The 17,186-nt window shown below is 40.0% G+C and overlaps 1 protein-coding gene across 1 annotated transcript in view; it reads right to left on the bottom strand.

The window, feature by feature from the left end:
• LOC124721935 (sodium-coupled monocarboxylate transporter 1-like) overlaps positions 1-17,186 on the bottom strand; it is a 243,272-nt gene that overhangs the window by 56,860 nt on the left and 169,226 nt on the right. Inside the window, exon 5 of the mRNA XM_047247093.1 lies at positions 11,696-11,747. Within this exon, the coding sequence (XP_047103049.1) occupies positions 11,696-11,747 (52 nt within the window). The remainder of the gene's footprint in view (positions 1-11,695; positions 11,748-17,186) is intronic.

Raw genomic sequence — 17,186 nt, 5'->3', positions numbered from 1 at the left:
TACATGATTGTTGTTTCTGGAATCCATGTTGATTCCTACAGAGTAGACTCTGGGTTTCCAGAAATGACATGATATGTGAGCAAAAAACATGTTCTAAACTTCTACAACAGATTGATGTCAGAGATATAGGCCTATAGTTTTGCGCATCTGCTCTACGACCCTTCTTGAAAACTGGGACTACCTGTGCTCTTTTCCAATCATTTGGAACCTTCTGTTGCTCTAGAGACTTGCGGTACATGGCTGTTAGAAGGGGGGCAAGTTTTTTCACGTACTCTGTGTAAAATCAAATTGGTATCCCATCAGGTCCAGTGGACTTTCCTCTGTTGAGTGATTTCAGTTGCTTTTCTGTTCCTTGGACACTTATTTCGATGTCAGACATTCATGTTATACTATATTCCTTTCCCCTGTTTTAGTCAATCATTGTCTAATGATCCCTCTGAAACTCTCAACAATCTCTAATTGTTTCAACTTATCCAGGTTTCACCCCATTTATTTTCTACTTTTTAGCAATTTCTTCACTTTTAATCTACAGTACATACCCAACAAACTGTAGTCAGAGTTCACATCTGCCCTGGAAATATCTTACAAAATAAAACCTGGTTCCTAAAATTGTGACTAACAATTATACACTCAATCTGAAATCTTTCAGTGTCTTCAGATCTCTTCCATATATACAACCTTCTTCTATGATTCTTAAACCAAGTGTTAGTGATGATTAAATTATGTCCTATGCAAAATTCAAGCAGATAGCTTTCTCTTTCATTCCTTTCCCTCAGTCCGTATTCACCAACTACTTTTCCTTCTCTTCCTTTTCTTATTATTGAATTCCAGTCCCCCATCACAGTTAAATTTTCCTCTACCGAAAGTTCTGAATAATTTCTTTCATCTAATCACACATGTCTTCAATATCTTCAGCATCTATGGAGATACCTGACATATAAACTTGCACTACTGTGGTAGGTCTGGGCTTTGTTTCTATCTTGCCTAAGACAATGCTTTTGCTATGCTGCTTCCCAGCACATACCCCTGCACTGTGATTGCATCAATGGTATGGCTATCTGTATCACTGATGCGTGCAAGCCATCCCACCAATGGCAAGGTCCATGATACGTGGGGGATTGTAGTTAAATACGTCACAAATAGTAAAACTCTAGATGACTTAAATAAACAATGAATGGTTGCATAACATGAGTGTGTAACTTTTGCTGGTCTGATTATGTTACTCTATAGCGAGGTCACATTGGCCCGAGTGTTAACTGACCTCACAACAGGTTGCATTGATGTGAACAATGGTTGACAAGGAAGCAGGTACACAGCACCATATGGCTGGCCATTGTAGAGCTGTAGGAGCAATGAGAGAGTAATAAACAGTTTATTAACCATAATCAGTGCAGCAATTGAAGGCATAATCTTGCTGCAGTCAGCACCCAATGGCACAGGCTGCCCCTAGATGGCAGGACTTGCTAGTTCAGAACACGACAGGAAGAGGTGGACAGTGGCACAGATTCACAAGCCAGACAGGTGGTAGCAGGAGAAATGATGTCAGCACTTCAGTAGTGTTACAGCACAGAATAGTAATAGGTTGAAAATTAGAAAATTTTACTAAAACTCATTCACCTTGTGGTCACGACATAGGCAGAGACAGAACCAGGAAATAAGCAGTGTTTTGCAAGTGAGTCAGGCCTTAGTATGTTACAACACCACACCAAGAGAGAGAGAGGACAAGCTTAGCAGAAAACAGCATGGGACAAAAAACTGACAGAAATGTGACATGAATATTTTGTGGCTTGTAAGAGATGTTGATAGAAATTGTACCTGTTTCATAAGAATCAGAGAACCTACACAGCAGTTAAGAGCCTATTAAGCAAATACAGCAGAATAAGCAGGACACATATGGTCACTACGAACCAAGCATTGAGTCCTAGCCTCATGTTAGCTCCCTTTAAGTACTCAAGTTTTCAGCTCTCAAGGAGTTGATCATTGGGATTGATGGCAGCTGATTCCATGATTATGATACTGCAATGAATCTATGTCATAGATACTCCAGAATGGTTTACAAACCAGCTGAAGATGTAACTGAGGTGACGGCCTTCACCTGATGAATTTCATACCGTTCACTGCCTAAGTGAAGAAGCTGACTGTCTTTCAATAACACTGCATTGTGGAGTGCAGGCAGCACCAGACTTCAGGGCAGAAACCAGCAGCAAGGCCTTGTGGGGTCCATGTTACTTTTCAGCACCTCCAGCTGCTGAAACCTACCTGGCCAGTAGGAAGGAGATTGACTGACCACATGACTACTGATAATACCACATTGCGCGTAGTTCATCAAGGGTCAACATAGAATTCAGAGTGGGATCGAGGACACTGTAGCAGTTAATACGAGACCATTCACGCTGGACCACTGCCAGCAATGCTCCACGGCACAAGGTCACCCACTCTTCCCCTGTGCTTGCATATGAGAAGCTGACTTGGCAGCCGTCAGCAGAATTGAGCACGCAGCTGAACAAAGCATTGGCTTCAAGACCAGTGTGGAAAAGATGACTGTAAAAATAGTTAATAAGTAATTGAACTTTAACAATGTTTACTAGTGTCAGAGATGCTTCATAGGTACCCAACTGCTATCCTGACTTCATGCAGAGGTGTCTTCACTTGGCCCCTCTGTAAGTTGATGCCAGAAGTATGCACTTTGATGCTGTCATCAGAGGATTTGGCATTGGAGGTGTTCAACTCCAGCACCTAGAATTTGGATGCAGTGGTCTGCTTCCATTGTGTCCATAATTCCCAGCCGTAACCATAACACAGTGAGTACAAAAAATGTTTTCTTTCATGTTATGGCAGAATTTAGACATAGTGATGGAAGTTCTATGTCGAAAGTATGTTTTGAAAAACCAATGGAGCCTGTTGATTTATCAAACTTCAGAGGCAATTGTATAGAAATGTATTTGGTACTGGTGGCATGTGCTATTTGTAACTTAACAAGTCATAGTGAACTATGCACTTAGTTTGTACTGTTAACTTGTTCTACATGTAGACATTATGGCCACACAGCACAGGAGTGTACTGAGTGTTGCTGGGTGATGATCAGGCAAAAAAAATAACCAAGTCAGTGTAAATTGTATTTTTCCTCTCTGGTATATATTGGCACAGATATTTTTGGTATACATATAAGGCAGTGATAAACTGCACAAACATGCTAGGCATGAGGTCAGTTACTACCAGTGATAGTATAGTCACTTTAAAGAAACATGTCACAATTATTAGAGGAAAATGCTCGAGAGAAGTTATGCCATGAGGAATTGGTGGAATAGTTAGAATCTTTGCGGGCCATGCGAGATTCATGGCTGGGTTCAAGTGAATTTAAGTCACAGCAGCAATGCCCCACTTTTCAGTAGATTCTTTAATAGCTCACCCCATCATTCCCTTCTCCAGCAGATCAACAGAGGACATCACGGTTTTCAATAGTGATGTATTTACTACAGCCAGAATGTGTAATTGATCAGATGAAATTACTCTGCAGGTGTAAATTGGTTAATTTACACCTTACAGGTGAAGCCAAGATATATGTGATGTGTTATGAGACGCTGAGCAAAGCAAGTACATTTGAGCAGTTAGTGGAAGGTATGTGTCAGAGACACAGTAATCAAATTAGTGCCAGGCTTTTTAGGGGAAAGTTGAGTGGGTTGATGCAAGAGGCAAATGAGACTGTAAAGACTTTTTCAGACAGAATCTGTAAAATAAATGTGAAAACATATGAACTGGTGGGAAATTCTGACATGGATCATGTCATACTCAGGGAGTCACACAACTGATCACTCAATGTGTTTTTGCAAGGAATTCCTGTGGAGTTTTCACAAAGAGTCCTAATGGAAAATCCAGAGGATTTGGTTGCAGCACTGTGTATTGCCATGCATCTGCAGAAGGTAGATATTGCTATACAGATAAGCAACTTTTTGCTTCTAAAAAGAGTCGATACTGTTGTGGGAAGGAAGGGCATTCTAGAAGGCACAATGCAGTCAACCATAATTTTACAGATGTGGACATTTTGGTCACAAGGCAAAAAAGTGAGGGAATGGGAAGCAAAATAAAGGACATAATCAATGGAAAATGTTAAGCTTAAATGGGGGTGTTTTGTCCACTGGAAAATATTTCTGGTTAGTCAGATTACTGCAGACACTAAGGCAGAGATGGATTGTTGTTTAATGGGTTTGTAAATGGTAAAGAATGTAAATTGCTAGTCAATACTGGAGCACTTGTGTATTATTAGTCTAGATCTCATGGGTAGGAGAGCACTGGGAACTCTGAGGTATAAATTATATGGAGTGGGAAACAATGACTTGGTATCACTGGGGAAAAGAAAGCTAGTTTTTAGCTTTGAAACAATAAAGTTTCATGAGTATATGGAAGTGTTGCCTACTGTTGTGCAAGGATATTCTGCAATTCTTGGACTTGATTTACTGGATAGGCATCTTGCAAAAATTAATCTTTCACAGTGCACAGCTGAACTTGGTGGGTACTTGTTTCCAGTGGATCCAACAGCTGTAAATGTTTCAGTGTCACAAGGTACACTGATTGCTGAGGTGTCACCAACTGAACTGTGTACATGTACATTAAAGAAGATTATGCATGACAAAGTACCTGCTGGTACCGGGAATTTGGTTTGGGTATCTCTAGACACCAGTGCGCCACAGCAGAGATTATGTGTGGTTGAGCCATTGCAGAACAATACAACATTAGAAGAAATGCGTAGTTTTATACAAAGAAGAGTTGTGTATTTAACCCACATTAATGAAGAACTGATGATTCAGGTAAGCTTGGATAACTTTGGGACAGTTGAAGTGAATCTCCCAAAAGAATTACTTATAGCAAGTTTAGAGGAACTTAAAGGTGAGGATATTGAAGGGTCACACTGTGATCACAGCATCTAAAAAGCCACCAATGCCTCTGCACTATGTGACATGGTTCATCACTTGAAATATGTTGAATGAGGAGCCATAGAAGCTTTGTTGTGAGAATATTCAGACTTATCCTATTCAGGTGGTTCACTACCAGTAACACCTATCACAACACCACATACCAACAGGTGATAATTCACCAGTTGATGGGAAACTATACAGGATAGCAAAACACCTACAGCCACTAGTAGATGAATTTATAGGCCAGCAATGGTGTGAGGGTATTATCGAGCATAGCAATAGGCCTTGGTCAGCAAATATTGCCCTTGTATGCAAAAAATCAGTTGGTACCAGAAAATATTGATTTTGCTGTGACTATTGTTACTTGAACACATGAACCACAATGGATGCATGTCTCACAATTAATAAAATGTTCAGAGCTATTATGCCATGGTTGAATGGATTTCACCTTAAAACCCAATACCTAATATGGAACATAACAAATACATTAAACAACCTAGGAAAATGTAAATATTTCTCAACAAGTGATCTTAGAAATGGTTATTACCAACTAGAAATATTTTCTGAAGACAGACCCAAAACTGTTTTCGCAGCAAATTCAGGTCACTAGCAATATTGAAGAATGCCATTTGGCTTGTAAAATGTAGAAGATCATGTTAAACACCTGGATGAAATGTTTAGTAGATTGAGGGCAGCACACCTTATGCTAAGTGTGGAGAAAAGCCATGTTGGTCAGACACAGATAACTTGTGTTGGACATATTATCAGTCAAGACAGAGTGAGGGCAGATCCTCAGTTTGCTTCCACTGTACATTACGTTACAACACCACAAACTACAAAACAATTACAGTTATTCATTGGGTTACAGAATTATTATTCCAAATTGGTGAAGGGATTCACTGAAATTGCATGACCATTAACTAAGTTGCTAAAAAAAGGTGCTAGTTTGCAGTGGACATCACAATGCCAAGAAGTGTTTGAGAAACTCAAGGAGATATTAGTATCAAATGATGTGTTAATATTCCCTGACTTTGAACAGGAGTTCATACTTGCATGTGATGCAGTCAAGGATGCTTTGGGCTGTATCTTAAGTCAGAATGATGATGGAAAAGAACATCTGGTGGCATATACCTCTAGCCAATTGAATAAGGCTGAAATCAATTATTCAACAACTGAAAAAGAAATATTAGCAGTTGTATACAGAATCTATTATTTTTGTTGCTACTTGTACAGTCATAAATTCAAAGTAGTTACAGACCACACATCTTTAAAATGGTTATTAGGACTCAAAGATCCATCAAGCTGATTTGCAAGATGGGCATTAAAATTGAGTGAGTTTGATTATGAGATAATTCATAAGTCAAGAGTCAAACACTTAAATGCTGATGTTCTAACCAGAAAGATTGCAGCTTTGCAAGTAGTAGATGGAAGCCAGATAGATTGGATGAAGGCACAAGCAGCTGACAGTGAATGTAAATTTTTTCAAACACAATCTCAGTTTGAAATTCAAGAAGGCTTGCTATGCAGATCTACAAGTTGCAGGCCTCATATTGTAGTTCCTGCAGCACTGAAACTGGAAGTATTCTACTGAGTGTACAACCATGTATTATCAGGTCACAGAGGAAAATGGACAACTGGTAGATGTGTAGTTGAAAGATTTTGGTGGAAAACACATTGCAGTGATGTAGAAAAATATGTAAGGAACTGCATCTCATGTGCACCCTGTAACATTTTGGTGAAAAAAATACAGACCTATCAAGTAACCATTTAAAATTCCACACCAGACCATTAACAACCATTTGTGTTGATTTGTCAACGGGTCTGTGCCAGTGTGGATTGACAGGGGACCAATAATGACAATCATGATGATTTAATTCACCATTGTTTTTGAATGTTGCTTCATTGGTGAACTTAATGTATCTAAAAAAAAACATTATCACCTCTTATCATTTCCAAGGCCCATTGGCAGAAATACACACATATTTACATATCTTCCAGTGTTAATGTCTGTGTCAGTGTGATATGATACTCATGATATTTGTGTGCCTTCAAAATCCTCAAAACAGTTGATGTTGGTATTCCAGTTTGTCTCTAAAATGTATGACTACTAATTTCAGGATCCAGTTGAACACAGATGAGAACAGTAAGGGTACGAGTGTCATTTTCATTGTATTTGTGATGAGTGGAATTTCAAATAATGTTTTAGCTTGGGTGTTGTCTGTTTGGGAAACAGTCTGCATACAATTGCGCAGCTGCAGTGTAATTGTTATGGCATTCACCTAAAATTAACAGCATATCAACAATCTCTGTAGGAGGATAGTGAGCCATGTTTCGCTAAAGAAAAAAGGATAGTGAGCCATGTTTCGCTAAAGAATAATTTACTTTCATCAGTTGATGTTTACTGTTCACACTCTGAAAGTGAAGTGATGTCTGATCCCATCCCAGCTGAGCCATAGTTCGCAGTCTGGCCATGGTAGTGCCACAGTCGGGTGAGTAATGCAATTGTGAAGAGTTCACTAATGGGATTTTAATATCATTCCGCCTCCCTCCATCAAAAACTGTGGTGGGTAGGATACATTTTGTAAAAAAATGCCTTAATTTGACGTAATGAAAGAATTGGCGCATATTTTGTATTGATTTTATGCGTCCTTCTCGGATCATTCTAAATAAATTGGAGTTCTTCCCCAATTTTAATTTTTCTGAATTTCAGTGCCACCTGGCAATGGTTTAAAAAAACGTTTCAGACAAAACTTGATTCCTTTTTTATGGAGAATCCGAATCTGCAATAAAAAATGGGGGTTTCCATTTAAGATTTAAAAGTTGCCCCCCCCCTCCCCCCGCCCCACCCAAGGGGGTGGGGGCTGGGGGTCACATGTGGCATCATTTGATGTCCCCCTTCGAGCTTACGAACTTGTCTTACCCACTATTTTTACCCAATGTATAGTTTTTTAGATAATCTCATCCGAAACTTCAGATGGACCATCCTGTATATGAAGTAAACATTACTAAGATTCATTTATGGATGTATATGTATATATATTTATAGTCTAACTGTACTGTCTGTAGGAATCACTTGTGGGATATCATGCATACATGTAGTAAATTCATACATGTAGTAAATGTGAAATCATGATTAATTTCTGTATTGTCCTTGTGTGGAAAATTTGTAATGTTTATATTTGCATTATATTTTCACTTTTCCTGTATCTACAGAAGATGTCACAGCACCAAATAAAAATAATAAATAAATAAATATACTGCATGTACAATTTAATACACAAAGGTGCCACATTTGGAAGGATCAAGAGCTGTAACCTGGTTGCGCACTTTGTTGAACTGAGCTTGGGTGACAAATATGGGCACGTCATTCCATGCTGCTTCAACTCTATGGCAGAGTTTATCAGTCATAATGGCTGGTGAGTTGCTGTGTGCTGGTCTCTGAGCAACCAATGACTAAATCATTTCAATGGGTGAGAGACTTGGAGAACTTGCTGGCTAAGGCAACTGACAAACACACTCTGTATCAATTTTTGAAAATATAATGTAACTGGCTTGGAAAAATCTACTCACTAAGTGGTGGCAGGAGAACACACATGTAAAAGGTATTAAAGTTTGCAAACTTTCTGGAACAGAGGCTTCTTCTTCTGACAGAAGGGTGGAATGGGAAGGAAGAGGGGTGATGGAAAAGGGCTGGTGAGATTTAGGAAAAGGGGTAGAATATAGAAAAGTTGCCCAGAACTCCGGTCAAGGGAGATTTAGCAGACGGGATGAAAAGCATAATTCCCATCATAAGGATTCCAGTCAGTGTAGCTAACTGTTCAAAAACAGCCATTAATCCCTTTTTTGTAGACACATATAATGAATAAAACCATAGTCCACTTCCTTTCATCTGATGATGCGCATTTCCCAGTTTTAAGTATTCATATTTATCAGGATGCAAAATCTACTAAATCAAAATCCAAGAGGGTGGTTAATAGACAAAAATTGAATTTTTAGGAAACTGCTCAAAGACATCAACTAGAAAGATGTTTAAAATGCTCACAACATGGATAGAAATAAAGTGCATTTGTTAATATAGACCTAACCAAATATGGCAATTATTTTCTCCCAAAAGCAACCAAATCTAAACTAGGGTTAAAAATATTGAGGAATAAAGATATATTTTAGGACTAAAAGAAAACTGAAGGAACTGTATCTGTCTGTAAGAAACAGGTCTAATATATATACTGCAGTTTATTACAAGCTATACTGTAGGATACAAAAGAAATTATTCCCATTATGAAATTAGCTGCACTATCAGAAGAAGACAGCCACATCAGGCAATAATATGAAGACATTATGGAATATAATGAATAAAGAAACAGGTAGGACCATAGATGAAGAGGAGCAGATTGCTTTCTGAATAAATGATATGCTGGTAACAGATGTCTGTAGTCTAGCAAAATTCTCTAAAAAGAATGTTACATCCGTTATTGATAAGATGGATTTGCCAAGCTCTGTAAATGCTGCTCTAGAATATCTGACATGAGACCAGTCTTTACATGCAAGTTTGATAACATGAATATTAATGATGATCAGTAACATGTTTATCTATAGGCCTAAATATAAGTATAAAAAGTCAAAATTTATGATTATCTCAATGATTATGAACTTATTTCAAGACTCTAGCACAATGTTTAAAGCAATGCTCATAGAAAGACTTACAAATTTAAATATCTTACAAATGGCCTTCTGAAAATTGGTCATTTGACAGCAAAGTAAAATGCTGCACTGAACGTGCTTAACAAGCATTCTTAAAATTAAAAAAAAAAAGGACTTAGATTTTTTGAGGTTTTTTACTTGGAATTACATTTAAAGTTCATAAGTTGATATGTTTAATTATTATTTTTTATTGTTTAGAAGGTTACACACTAAAGGTAAACACCATCAATAAAGTAGAAGCTTTTGAGACATGGATATACCATAGAGTATGTGGATGGTGAGAATGACAAATGACAAAATCCTTAAGCATGATAGCAGAGAACGAGATGTGCAGAATATAAATAATAATAATAATAATAATAATAATAATAAGCTGATCATTAAAGCCAAAGTTGAAGGCAGTAAGGCATTATGAAAAAGAGGAGATCTTGGCTGCAAAATGTTAGACTGATATTCAATTACACTGCAAGTAACCAAGAAGTTATGGAAAATGTGATTTCAAACATCCATTAGTGGATAAACATTACAAAAAGAAGGAGTGGCTGTAATAGATGAGCATTATGATAAATAGTACAAAATCAAGAATAACTTTTGGAAGATCTAATGAATATTCCAATGAGCATAAAAAATTATTTCTAGCCACGTCATTGTCATTAAATTTTGACAAAACTCACTGCATGCAGTAGTTAATCTGAAATAACTCTCTTCCTAAGCATGCATAAAATATGAAGGAACAAAAGCTTATCAGCTCCTTCATAAATATGAATAGTGTATTTTTTTCTGGCATGTTAAACATCCTGAGGTATCGCTATGTATAAAACATTAAGAATGTACAGTAAAATGTTTTATTATTTGTTGTACCCCATAAGGGGGTGTGTTTCAGCCTCCAACACTAATTCTTCATCTGTTTGCTGTGTTTCTTCTGTTGTTCTCCTGTCCATCAAATAGTTTGTCAAAGGAACTCCTTAGAAAATGTGTGACTGTAATTATGATTCAAAATTTTGTCCTACATTGAAAGATTTCTTCAATTACACCAAATTTCCTTTAGGTCTTCATGAAATACTGTCAGCCAATTGTTTTGATTCTTCATGAAAAACAGTAAGTTCATACTTTTCTTTGTGGATGTGTTGTTATTCATCCTAATGGAGTTTAGCCTTTGTTTATTGTGTCTGTATGAAGAATATATGATCTAAAGCATCCTGACCAGTTCATATTTTACAACACTCAAAACAACCTAGACAATGATGTGGCTTGTGGTTCATACTGAATATAACCACACAGCTATCTTAGTGAATGTGAAAATTGTCTGAGTCACATAACCACAGGTAATCAGTCTATGAACCAAACATGCTTCTTGAGCAGCAAAAGCCTAAAGGAAGCCTGTGACTATAATCCTGCCTGTAAATATATTACCACTGCAAATACTTCACCCTGTATATGCTGAGCATCTGTTGAGACACATTATGTGTTGACAGCCAACTTGCTCCATCTTTCTCCATTCTTATTTCTTGTAATTTAAATAAAAAAGTATTATAAGCCTTTAATAAAAGTGGAAAGTTACAGAGTTGAAGAGATTCCTTGCAGTATGTTTATACCAAAAAAGAAATCAATTCTGAATTCCGAACACTATAATGTAACAGGACAGTTGAAAAACTTACTCAGCAAGCAGCAGCAGGAGAACACATACATATAAAAGTTAAGAAAATTTACAAGTTCTCAGAGCATTTGGCTCCTTCTTCTGGTAAGAGAGTTGAAGGGGAAGGAAAAGGGATGAAGGAAAGGACTGGTGAGGTTTAGGAAATGAGGAGAGTTTGGAAAAGTTACCCCGAACCCCAGGTCAGGGGAGAGTTACTGGGTGGGATCAGAAGGAAACACTGACTGTTGCAAATTTACTTCACTTCTGTATGTGTCACTGACACTGTTTGGTGAATAAATCTTTTATCTATTCAGTTACATTATAGTTTTACAATATGTTTAGTTAGTTCAAAGATCTGTTTCCATCTGACATGAAGAGATCTGACATACAATATCTTTTGTTAGTATATGAGGTATTATTTTATGGTGGAGAATTATTTCCTTACCTTGATAGAGAGCAACAGCAGGTGCATAAAGTACTAGTGCTAAATATAGTACCTGAAAAGAAAATGATAAATACAGTAACATACTCTATTGAATTACATACTTCATTACAAATATAAAAATTAGTTAGTTAAACACAGGTGATAAAATATTATTACAAAACAGAAATATTGAACAAAGCTGTAGATCTTGATGGAAACCCTATCAGATTTCACATAGAATTTGCAGCTGAGTTAGACTTTCTCTTAACCTTCTTAACCATAATAAATTGTGGCATCAATATAAACATTGACCCACAAATGAGGACTCTCTCTCCACTCATGAGTTCTTTGAATGAAAAGTTTGAGATGATTCAGTTTGTTTATGTGAGTGGTTAAATATACACATGTAGATGACTTCTACGCACAACTCTTTCCTCGTGGACATGGAAACTCAAACCAACTATGCAGATGTATTCATCACGTCTCCTGTGACTGGATTTTATCCTGCTGACTACAGTCCATGTACTACATCCACGTCACAAAAGATGTTCATCTCATCACAATGGCTGTTTGCTACACCTCCGGCCAGAACAATGGACTCAGGATTTTTATTGCTGGATTGTGTTCATCACCGTGTGCAGTTCAGCTCACACAATATTCAGAACAGTGTTTCTTTGGAATGTTATCTGAATGCACAGGTTAGGTTGCCTCCACAGCTGAACATTCATTCACAGCATGCTCCTGTGATCATTACTATGGTGCTATGTACAACGATGCCATTACCACAACATGTAACATGTATCAATCAGCCATCCTCCACACCTGTTACAACGCTCATGAATACTAGCCAAGGACATATCATCACTAATAGTGCACCATGGGTGATCCCCAGAACTTTTTCACAGGTGGTTGACCATAATAGTGCAAGTTCAGTTTACATGCCAGCACCTGCTGCTAGTGTTTTGCAACTGATGGACACATAACCTGATCCCCATCCCGTGATGTACATCACCACACGATGAACTTTGCCACCGCCATGTGTTGTGGACTTTAATTCATGTCACACATGTTCACAATCTGCCCCCAACTACCACCCCTGCCCACACAGAGGGTTCCGGTTCCCACTTGCTGTTTCCACAGCCTGCCACCCCTGGCAGGCATATCAGTTTCGAGAACTCTGGCTCCTGCCGCCCTTCTGCCCGTTCGTTCCATGGTCCTGACCATGCCTGCCATGATGTCCTTCCACAGTGCAACAGGCATGCACAGTGATCACACATGTGGCAATTGTGACATATGTGTTTTTGGACCTATACCCCCTTCCACTGTTACACCCATTTTCTCCACAGGATCACCTACACCTGCCATGCCGGACTGCTGTGCTACCATTTCCTGGCTGGAATGGGATTTCACTGCTCACAAAGACAATTCTTTGTTCCCAGAGGTTCCTAACTCTCCTCCGTCTCCTCTCCCTGGACACCTACCAAAGTTAGCGCCGCTGTCAGAAGACATTTTGGTAGAGCACATTTTTTAGATACACTACATTTCTGATGACAACTCCAGGTTCCTGTGACTCATGACACACCTTCATGACCACTGGGACCTGATCTGTAACCTGTTCCTCTCTATGCCACCGGCTCTAAAGTATGACTTCCCCAAGAAAACGATTATCGGGTGCCACACCTGTTCCCCCCAGGAAGACTCATCCTAAAAATTTTATACAAAGAACACCGTGGGGACTGGACACAGCAACTGTGGTGCTGCCTATGGTTGCTGGCCAACAAGCAAACTATGTCGGATATACTGGTCTGGGTGGTGTGGTCTGCTAAGGTACCCAACGAAATGCAGATACACCTGTTACATCGAGTCGATTTACTCTCTCCTGTGACAGCACCAACCTCCATGTTCTCTGCCACAGGTTGGTACACCTGCACTGGAGATTCACCCATTTGCCGGTAGGGGCAAGGCTCGCTCCACCGCTCTGGCCTCCACAATGCCTGGTGGCCTGCACTCACACTCCCCACTCTCCAAACATTCCCAGACTGCGCACATCCCGTACGTGCCAGTATACCTACCTGAAGCAATCGACGAAGACAAGCTTCCCCCTCTTGCTAAGTCTCCCTCTCTGCCACATCTGGCTCACCCATACTGCTGGTATCACAAGGCCGACAGTGACACAGCACAGAATTGGGGGTTGCCTTGCCAGCATCCAGACGCCTTCTGCAGGGCAAAGTAGATGCTGAAACCTGAGGGGGATCAGACAGGCGTCCCACTACGCTGCACTCCATACATTCCCCCATTTTTACCAATGGCTGATTGTCTGTAGCAGACATTTCTTCGAAACTCAATTTATTGGTCAACACGGGTGCGGACGTATCTATAATCCCTTCATCAATGGCTCCACCCACGTCCTCTACGTCGGCTTCACTCCTCTGAGCAGGACTTCTCTACTCAATAAAATTTGGCCCTATGATAAATGATGCCATCAACCTGCATCACACAGTCACCTTAGCAGAATGAAGTGGTACCAGTTGGCGTGCGAATGGATTTTCCATAGTCCATATTTTGTGATTCTGCATATTGAAATGTCCTTGTAGATGGAAATGGCTTCATCCATATGATGATCCATGACCATTCATTGTGCACATCCATATGAGCAAGAAATTCCAGAGTGAACATTTGTCTTGCTAACAGGTCAACAGGAAGCAAACCCTAAGCATGGATGCTTTTGTATGGATAGCAATGGAGAATGTTTAGTAGGATTTTATACACTGTGCTCACAGGCCTGTCCAACATTCAGGCTATTTCCATGCACTACATATTTGCACACCATCTCTTGACCCCCTTCTGCAATGCTGTTCCACATTTTCTACATTTTCATCCCTTTGCCATACTGCACTTCAAAAAAATCTGTTGTTTCAATTTTTGTCATCATTTTCTCCCAACCCTTAGTAGACATCAGACTAAGGCCTTTTTTCATACCCTTGAGTGTAAAGAACTCATGCAGGTCTACTGGCACAGTCTCCATTCTTGTAAAAGAGCTTTACCAACAGTAAATGATCCTTCATGGAGACAGCCATGTTAGGCATCTTGGACACAAAATGAGAAACAGCCATGTGCCACACATCTGCTGGTGTGCATATTCTGAAGCTTACAGCACCATCTATTCATCAAATTGCTGTTAATATTTTTCTTTTATTTTTTATTTTTTCCATGATGTTTCTCCCTGCTTCAACAATAAGCTGTTAAACTTTGATGTCATTCTGAGCAGTGGTTCTCTTTCTGCAGAGTTTTGGAACAGAAACTATAATTCTGGACACCCAGTACTTTTTCTTTCTGTGAATCTGTAAGTAGTAATCTTGTGCCCATCAGACATACATAAAATTAGGATGAAAAATTGATGAGATTTTGTGGAATGGTATCTGCACTGCACATCAGAGTCCAGTTAGTAAGAAAATATGTGAACCAAGTGTGTGGACTGCATGTTGGTCATGTATTGGCCTACCTCATCAGGGGGAAGTACCTGTTGTAACAGTGCCACGACATTTAACAGTGCCGCCATGACAGTACGCGCAAACAGCGATAGAGGAACTCCGCAACTTGGCTGAGCGTGGGAGCGCCACCTAGCTACCAACGGCGCCGGCTGCATGTCACGGCACGGCAGTCGAATAAGAGATACTGAGTTGTTATCATGTAACCAGCTATTGTTTCTAAGTGAGTGTGTTTGAATATCCACGCAATTATTGGTGATTAAAGGTTATAACACTTTTTGGCTATGATGATGGGATATTTTCACTGCATTGTGGATTTGTGTGTTCGTGACGGGGCAGACATGGAACAGCTTATGCAAGCGCTCATTGAACAACAAACACAGTTGACAGCTGCTATTCAGGCGTTGTCGACATCACTTACTCATCATCTGTCTTTCTCTTCTCCGCCTCCATTCCCTCCTTATGACGAGGCCGCTGAAGACTGGGAGGATTATGAGAAGCATTTGGGGCAACACTTCTTGGATTTCGGCATTGTCGACACTCCTATGTGTAAGTCGTTATTTCTATCTTGGATTTCCCCACGGATCTATCAGCTGCTATCTCAGTTAGCCCCTCTGCAGGAACCTGCCTCTCTGTCCTTCCAAGAAATGTGTGACTTATTGTCCAACTATTACTGAAAAAACACCCACATTGTTGCCGCCCCCTTGGCGTTCTACCGGTGTCGTAAACAGTCCCATCAATCTCACCGGGCTTGGACGGCAGAACTGCACGGTCTGAGTAGGAAATGTCAGTTTGTCGCGGACACTCATCATGAGTCTAATGCTGATTCAATGGTTAGGGATGCTATTCTACGGCTTGCTCCTGATAAAGAAGTTCGTCAACCTGCCCTACAACTGCCAAACCCGTCATTGTCGGAAGTTTTAAGCATCGCTCAATCCTTTGAAGTGTCTCACGCTGCTGGTACGCAAATAGACACGTGTTGTGATGTAGGCGCTGTACAGTCAACTTTCGACACGGACAATTTGCCTGTTTCACAGGAGAACGAAGATGTGGCGGCAGTTCACTCATGTAAACAATGTTGCATTGGGCCGCAACGCTCGCAGCGACAACAGCAACCACAGAAGCAGGTTCGTTCCGCACTTCCTTCTTGTCCACGTTGTTTTGTACAGCATGACAGGGCCGTGTGTCCAAAACATTGGGCCATGTGTAATTCATGTAGGAAAAAAGGCCACATTGCTTCTGTGTGTCAGTCCCCTAAAGTTCCTGTCGACGAGGACGAGTCATCGGACATGGATGTTAACTGTGTGCCTTCTCAAACAAATAAGTTGTTTGTTACTGTTCGTGTTCTGGATAAAGCCATTCGCATGCAAGTGGACACTGGCTCTGCAGTAACTCTCATTAATTCTCGTACGTATTTGGAGTTGGGCTCCCCTCCCTTGTCTCCAGTTACGTGAAATCTGAGAACTTATAATAAACAGAAAATTCCTATCATTGGCCAGTTTGATGCTTCCACTGCCTACAAGTCTGTTGTTAGGCCCCTCACGTTTTATGTGGTGGATCATGCGGGCAGTGAAAACCTGATCGGTTATGATGCTTTCCAGTTGTTCAGGTTCTCCGTTGATGATGATGTGCACCTCATATCTGAGGATATTCCGTATCAACAGCTGGATGGATTGTGTTCTGAATTTTCGTCTGTGTTCTCTGCTGGTCTGGGTCGTGCCAAAGATTTTGAAGCCCACATTACTCTTAAACCTACAGCTCACCCTAAGTTTTTCCGGGCACACCCTATTCTGGTAGCGATGCGTGCACCTGTCAAGGCTGAGATAGACAGGTTAACAGCTTCAGGGATTCTCCTTCCTGTTACCTCCAGCGAATGGGCATCACCAATCGTGGTGGTTTCTAAACCAAACGGGAGTCTGCGATTGTGTGGTGATTTTAAAGCCACTGTCAACGCTCAGAGCCTCATTGACACTTATCCTCTTCCCCGTCCTGAGGAGTTATTTACCAAGCTCGCTGGGGGCCAG

Source organism: Schistocerca piceifrons, chromosome X, assembly GCF_021461385.2.
Source record: "Schistocerca piceifrons isolate TAMUIC-IGC-003096 chromosome X, iqSchPice1.1, whole genome shotgun sequence".
NCBI lineage: Eukaryota > Metazoa > Arthropoda > Insecta > Orthoptera > Acrididae > Schistocerca > Schistocerca piceifrons.
The sequence above is the reverse complement of the archived record's forward strand: the minus strand, read 5'-3'. Positions and strand labels throughout refer to the sequence as shown.